Here is a 7,944-nt window from a genome sequence, read left to right as displayed (position 1 = left end):
TTTTCACAAGTGTATGCCAACACATCACTTGGATAATACACACAAACTCCTGCAACATCCAAACTATCAGCCTCAGTAATGAAATATGTGTAATCTTTGTTCAAGACTCCTTATATAAAATGTACAACTTTGTAATACTAACTGCATGGTGTGGTATGAACTGTTACAATGAGCCCTGAGGAAATGTATGGATCTTATTGTTTCTATTCTGACTCGATTTCAAAGTAAAAAGGCAAAAAATATTGCAGCAGAGGCATTTTCTAAGTTATATATTAAACAACAGCCACAATGATCAGAGGACGCCCTCCCACTCACGACGAGTAAAGCTGAATCACAAGCCTACAGTCACTGCAAGTGAGACCATACGGCTACCGTCACACCACTTCACATCTCCAAATCACATGGCGTGCAAAGCTTAGGGAACACAATGCGGGGCAGAGTGAGGCGATGGCACAATCGTGATCTGAACTGTCGAGTTGTTAGTTCTGAATGTTACGCAGTAGTGATGATTATGCATGTTGCTCTTCAGTTTTAATTTACTATTTTACATGAGCCGTTTCTAGCGGTTGCAATGAAAAATAGAAACAAAGCACATTTCACAGTAGTATATATTTTTAGTTTCCTTTTTGTTGTTGTTTGTTAAATACATACATAGAACAAGACAAATGGCTTCTATAATGATGAAAATCTTGCTGGTGCAGTCAGTCACGAAAATAGCTGTTCCACCATTGATGAGTTAGTTAATTGTTCTACTGATCAAATGGATACATCAGCCAACAGTGACTTTCAAGCTACGTGAGGCCTTTATTACATTATGGAGGAGTAATGGGTCACAATCAAAGAGTTCAATTCAAGACACACCTCCACAGCTCCCCTCACCAGCAAATAATAAACCTACCACACAGTTTGGTTACTGTGGATTTTCTCATCTCATGTATAATAGAAGTTTATTATCATTGAGAAGTCAAAAACTGCCTATCTATGCCAGTTACCCACACTCACCCATCCATAATCATTTAACTGCTTCTGTCAAAAAAAGGGAGAAAAGAAAAAAGAAGCAGTCATCCAACTCAAGCAGTTGATAAAACTGAGAAAACAAACACTATAAAGTATTACATTTTTAAAAAGATAAGCCTATAACTCTGCAGGTATTTGCAAATGAGTTTCAATGAATGATCCTTTTTCAGAGGTGCTTCGTCGTGAAGATGTTCTCTTTATTGACAGACTCCTCACTCCACTACAAGTTGTAGCTGGACCGTCTCCGCAGGACTCTGTGTACTACGCAAAGTTGGAGGGTCCGAGGTGGGCTTTTACGGGATGGCCAAGGCTGTCCAGAGGAGCACTGGGATAAAACCTTAATGCTTACAATAACAGGCCAAGAGGCCAGGGACAGAGGAAAGGGCCAGAGCAAATGGTCCTGGAAATGCGAAGAGCTCCAGGGAACTTCATCCTTACTCATGAGGATAGTGTGCGGTATCAAAAGTAGATCTGCTTGGCATGTGACGGATTCTGCTCCATGGGGCAGTACGGGCATTTCAACCTGTGGAAAGACGAGATCAGGAACAGATGATACAATTATTTACACTTTACATCACTGCAGGCCTCCCTTCACAACGCTGAAGAAAGCAGTAGGCTGAGTGAACACGTACGTTGTGGGCCGCTGCTGCCCAGATTAAAAGAGGACATTTTTATGAGTGCTGGCTATCTGTGTTTGATTCCTGAAACCTGACATTAAGTTTCTAGACTTTTATGTTGTATTTTGTCAAGGCTTCTTTCGAGAAATTGTGACATCCATATTTCAAGATTTAACATGGGGGTTTTTTTCATTCTGATTGAGCATACAGTTGTTGAATGTTTGGATCCACAACAATATAAAACAAGGTGTTTTTAACCTCTACTACTGATGTATAACTCCAGCTTTATTTCTGACTTACTTTCCAGCATTGGTCAGCTTGTTGAGGGCATCTCTGGAGATGACATGGCCACAAATGAGCTTCATGGGGGGGTTACTCTCTGAGGTCTGCTGCCGAAGAATGGGGCAGGCGAACACAGAGTGGTACCAGCACTTCTTCCCTAGGTCGATTTCAATCTAAATGAGCAGAGAGTCAGTGAGTTACATGAATGCTGAAAATAAAATGAAAACTGATGTCTGATGGAAATTCAATAGTGACTTACAGGCAACTCATCTTTGTGTGTCCAGACCCCGCTGCACTGTCTCTGCTCTATCACCTGCTTGATGTTCATCAGCACTGGTAAGGCCATACAGCCTGATGCAAAACTGTGGAGAAACAGACAATATTCATCTTTTTAAATACACAGGTTAAAAATACTACAACACAGTAGCATAATTTAAACCTTCATCTTGAACCAAAAGAAATCAATTAACTATTTAAACTTTAGCATCAACTTAATGTGTTCTTAATGTAAATATAATGATACTTTTCTGACCTAACACTTAGTGGTGACTCTACGGAGAGGCCCAGTAAAGCGCAGGCATCTCTAGTGAAGATGTTACAGATCTCTGCCCACTGATTTGTCTCCAGCAGACTGCGGTACGGGGAGTTCTCGATACCATGGCGCAGATACACAAGACTGCCCATCAGGATCTGGATATCTGAAGGGACAAAAAGAAGACATATTTACCTCAAGAATTCATTTATTCTTGCTCGGTTGTTATTGTATAAATCCCAAATCATTTGCATGGTCTCTTCTTAAAAGAGTCAAATCCACAAATTCTTTCAAAGCTGAACTCATTCACCATCTTTGTGTGTTTGCATTAAGACTGCCAGATTATATCTCTGTATAAGAGCGTACCTCTCTGGTGCTGAGAAGCAAATGGCTGAAAATGTCTGGCATACTGCAGGGCCTCCATTTGGTTGCTGATTCCTCCACTTAGCAGACTGATGAAGTACAAGCGGTGCAGTTTAAACTCTAAACTGCTGTTGAGATCGAGAAGGCGCTGCCGATTCGTCACAGCCCATCTAAGAAGGGACAGACATAAATAAGTTTGTGTCAACAAACATAAACACACAAGTTGGCTGCAGACTTGAAGTCCCAATGGCCAAATAGAAAAGCTACAAAAAGCCTCTATCCCATCAGCAGTGGCCATTCTCAATAAGAGACACACATGTTTTATCCCTTTTTACTTTTTAAGCCTGAAACTGGAACCGTCTACGCCACATTTGCTCATTTTATCGCACTTCTAAATTATGCTGACCTTTACATAATGTACTGAATTTTTATATAATGTACTATTCTTGACTATTGTTTTGGATGACGTGTATTTTTGTTCTTTGTGCTAGTGCAAAACAGTCAGGCAGATATTTTCTACAATGCTGATAAATAAGTTAATACAAATAAGGGTAAACAGATAACATACTCTAGTGCGGGCCTGAGGTCCTGCATCCTCAGAGCTTCAAGGATCCTGTTCAACTCCAGAAAAGGCTGCTTCATACTCATATCTATAACTACACCAGACTCCTAGAAAACACACAGAGTATTTCACAATTATCTTGACAAAAACAAAGATTAAATGAGATATGATCTTGTTCTTATATTTTAGGAGGGTGGTTATCTCTCTGTCAAGTTTACATTACCACATTAGGTTGAAGGTTTCAGTCATTTACCTGGCACAGATCCTCTGCTACACTGAGCATTCCTTGTCTGTACAGATGCTCAACGATGGTCTCGCTCAAGTACTTCTGTCTCTCTGGTGTGTCCCACACTGTCTCCGCCACCACGGCACTGATTTCTGCATCAAAGTTCTGTAGAGAAGCAAGTCAGAGTTAATGTTTGTGTCTGTGTGAGTGAAATGTTACGTGTCGAGGAAAGAAGCCGCTTATCCTTACTCTGTCAATGGCTTTGCCGACTTTTGATACGCTGCCATGGATGTCCTTATGTCGGGAAGCCAACATCTGCACTGTTTCTTTGATATTCTTACAACATTGGGCCATAGTCTGAGATAAGACTGATAAGTCTGCATCTTGTACTCCTGCAAGACAGAGAAAAAGAAAAATGTTTCAACTGCATCTACAAAACAACATGTATCTGATGAGTCATGATAGGAAACAAATATTTCAACTACTATAAAATTAAGATTTAATTCACTTAACATTTTTTCAAATATTTGCAATTAAGAAGTTTTATAGCATCAAAATATAAGACATTCATGGTCACACCTCCGCTATCGATTATTGAGGAAACGGTGATTAATAATTTGAATGGTAAAAAACATATATCTAGATTCTATAACCTTTTAGCGGAGTACTCAACAGAATCAGCATCAGATCAATTAAATGCTTGGAGAACAGACACACAAGTAGATATTAGTGAAGAAGATTGGCGAAGGGCGTGTTTAAAAGCGCAAAATAATTCAATTAACACAAGATTAAAATTAATTCAGTATACTGTAAATGGTTAATGAGAGTTTATATAATCCCTGCAAAACTTCACCATATCTCCCCTAACATCCCTGATGTTTGTGTCAAATGTCTCACTGAAAAGGGGACTCTGATTCACTGCCTATGGGAATGCTCTAAAATATTGGTATTTTGGGAAAATGTAGTTAAATGTTTATCACGGATGGTTAAGTGTAACATTCCTTTGACGTCAACAATCTATATACTTGGAATATACTCCAAGGACTTAATCAGAACAAAGAAGCAATCGAAAACGATTGACTTTGGACTTCTCCATGCAAGGAGAGTGATTGCACTATATTGGAAAAATGTAGAACCACCATCACTGGCAATATGGAAGAAGGAGTTGATAACTTATTCTTATTTATTTATTTTACTCCATTAGTCTGATGTCTGATGTCACTATCCATTTGCTTTTTTTATTTTATTGTTTGTCTGTTCGAGGGGATATGGGTGAAAATGTTTGTACATTCAATGTTGAGTTTGAAATGCATTTGAAATTTCAATAAAAAATATTGTTAAAAAAAAAAAGATTTAATTCACTTAACCTTCACATACTGTAATAGCGTTCCATCACTTCATGTGTGTCAGGTTTTCTTACCAAAGGCAACTAGCTGTCCTCGAATCTCACAGACACTGCGCAGGAGCTCGTCTAGCCTCTCCTCCGACTGGTGGCCATACATCACAAAGCGATGGAGCACTTTCTCCAGCTCCCGCTCCACACATGCACACTGTTCCATGGTTGAGACTGGAACACCCACACACACAACACTGACACCTGGATTGAAGAGTAAAAAAATCAGATCAGGACAGAAAAGTACTTTTAATGTAATAACTTGACCAATGGTGGTTTTCTAATGTTCTTCAATATGTGAGAATTAGATAATAGTATTTCCAGTGAATGATGTCTATTATTTTGGGGCCTGTGTTTTATTATCATTAAGCATTAATCTGCCATTTCCTCAATGAATGAGAGCCAATCATATCATGTTCCCATGAGATGTTTTATCACATAAGTCTCTATAAAGTCAAAGCTATCATTATAATATTCACATAAGACACACCAGCAAGCAAACGTCAGTGGTAATAGGTATTGGGTGAAAAATTATACAGATGACTGATTGCTTGGCAGTATATTTTTACTTCAGCATAGTTTTGTTTTTACTTAAATACATGAAATATTCATTGTTGACAGGACTGTGAAATGTATATCTAAGATGTGTGCTAATTTTGAGGTGAAATACATGGCAGTGCTTAATAATTGTTTTGATTTTCGATACCACAAAGATATTTTTAACATCTCTAACCAGCAATTTCCTCTCAGCAATTAACCACCACACATGTCAATACTGGTACACCAGCTCAGCTGATGTTTTGGTCAGGCTCCCACTACTGATGTTATCATTTACTCTTTCCAATGAATTGTGTAGTTTGCAGGTGGTGGTGGTCTGCTACAGAGGTTACAACACAAAATAATAATCTACAAACTTTAACTGTGGACCTATCAATGGTACGTGGGACACCACGACATTATTTAAGTGCCACAAAGTGTTAGACAAAACCGAGATGATAGAGACATTACACGGCTGTCACATAGCTGTCACAAGAGCCGAGGACAATGGTGTGTTCAAAGACCTTTAACAGCTGGTGGCGATCTTTTTGTTTTCGAGCTAAGAAAAAAACGCAAACCTCTCTAGCACTGTCCTGATTAAAAGTTTGGCCTGGTTTGACACTGTGAACTCCTAGCCAGGCCTTTAACATGATGAGCAGCAGGCTCCCCGAGTACTCCGCGGCCTGGTGTTTACTAACGTCAGTCGCTGCTAGCAGCCGAGCCCTTCAAAAGTTTGGTTTCATTATACAGCAACAAATGTAAATGTACAGTGATTTAATATGAACAGTTGGTCCATATTCTGAAATCATTACATAATAGTGAGGGGGGGTAAATCTAAATCATTGTTGGGTGCCGCTTTGCTGTTATTCCCGACTGTGAGCTGAACACAGAAAATGTCCACCTACCGTAACAGAGGTAACCACATTAACGCAAGCTCCATTTGTGTTTCAATGATGAAATACTACGTGTCGTTTTTCCATTACTCAATAACAATAATACAATGAAGTTCCCCAGACTGGTAAACATATATTCTGATTCGATCCGGTGATTTTTAAACAAAAATGCTGTCGCAGAGCTAACATAAACAAACGCTGTCACAGTCCCTGGCTAGCCACAAAAGCTCGCCATTGCTAGCAGCTAGCCAGCTAGCTAGGTAATGTTAGCCTGCTGCTCACTGACAAGGCCCAGTAATTTCAGGAGAGAAATGACAACCTGCTGTTTTTGTATTTACCCAACACTTCGAGCATATATCGCCGTTTAACAGAAATTTAAGATATATTTAAATAAACACCACTCACCTATCGTGCTAATTAGTTAGCAAACATTAGCGTTAGCCACTTGCCTGTTATGGCAACACTTCACTAGCAGCCGTAATGCGCAACTTCCTGTGTCGCATTCTGCCTTAACTGGTCTTTTCACAATAAAAGTCTTTTTCTCTGCGACATCCGAAGCGAACAGTGCTCGTATCTTGTTTTATTTTTTGAACAATGGAGTTTCGAGGCTATCACAACTCATCCCATACAGGTTAGCACAGGAAACTAATATTTAAAAAAAATATGTATTTAATACAAGTTCGATGTTATGGTCAAGGTAGGTAGGCTATAGTTATTTTTTTGTATATTCTTCATTTTTAACTTCAGCAAATGCAGTGAATCATATTTGAAAATCTTAAATCCTAACCCTCACTCTACAAAATAGCGAGGAAGTAGGCCTAGGCCTACTGCAGTGAAATCTAGAAGAAATACAAGATTTCCAATATTTCTGCGAGGTAAAAGTATTAAAGTAGACTACCATAAGATAGAACTGTATCATTATAAAGTAAATAAGGAAACATGGCTTGTGGAAAGCTTGGTCATGAAGAGTTAAACACATCCTAATAGAGCAACTAGGTCAGTTCAAAAAAGATAGATTTTAAATATGATCTTATGTTTATATTTTTCTGTTTGTCATACTAGCACTTAAATAACCCATCACCAGAGACTCCTGTTGACCATCTCCAACTCCCAGATGGAGGCCTAACAGAAAAAGCAGCTGCAATGAGTTTTAAAAGGTAAGTCGTGTGTGTTTATCTTCACAAGAAAGTGCCCTGCCATGCATCATTTGCTAAACATGTGGACACTGAAAATCAGCCTCTCTGCTAATCCTTTTTGCCAGAAGGTTTACATTTGTCCACTTTGAGGTTCATGCAGTATATTCTTTATGCACAGCTTATCTGTGAGCTTCATTGCTAAGGGTGAAGGTGGGTGAGGCCTTTGGACTTGAGCAGGCTGCATGACTAATCTATCAGTGATGTAGACTAAAGCTCCCCATTGCTGAGGTGCTCATCATTCTTTCCCTTTGAGTCCTCCTCCAGTCTGCTGTGCTGCCGTAACCACAGAGGTTCAAATTTATCAGCACTTCTCTACACTTAAGTTT

General features: G+C 39.2%; 1 protein-coding gene across 2 annotated transcripts; it reads right to left on the bottom strand.

The window, feature by feature from the left end:
- Positions 1 to 594: 594 nt before the first annotated feature.
- Positions 595 to 6,906, bottom strand: rmnd5b (required for meiotic nuclear division 5 homolog B). Of its 2 annotated transcripts, none has more exons than XM_085790171.1 (10): positions 6,828 to 6,906; positions 5,020 to 5,196; positions 3,849 to 3,991; positions 3,627 to 3,764; positions 3,380 to 3,480; positions 2,815 to 2,981; positions 2,449 to 2,614; positions 2,176 to 2,278; positions 1,935 to 2,089; positions 595 to 1,540 (listed from the first exon to the last, which is right to left on the bottom strand). In XM_085790171.1, the coding sequence occupies exons 2-10, from the start codon at positions 5,156 to 5,158 to the stop codon at positions 1,477 to 1,479; spliced, it is 1,176 nt and encodes a 391-aa protein (XP_085646297.1). In that variant the 5' UTR covers positions 5,159 to 5,196; positions 6,828 to 6,906; the 3' UTR covers positions 595 to 1,476. The 2 variants fall into 2 exon arrangements, with proteins under 2 accessions (XP_085646297.1, XP_085646298.1); XM_085790172.1 differs by having other exon boundaries at positions 6,872 to 6,906.
- Positions 6,907 to 7,944: the final 1,038 nt, after the last annotated feature.

Source organism: Trachurus japonicus, chromosome 10 (genome assembly GCF_045865225.1).
Source record: "Trachurus japonicus isolate A0001 chromosome 10, Traja_1.0".
Lineage (NCBI taxonomy): Eukaryota > Metazoa > Chordata > Actinopteri > Carangiformes > Carangidae > Trachurus > Trachurus japonicus.
Note: the sequence above shows the minus strand (reverse complement) of the source record. Positions and strands in the feature narration are given on the sequence as shown.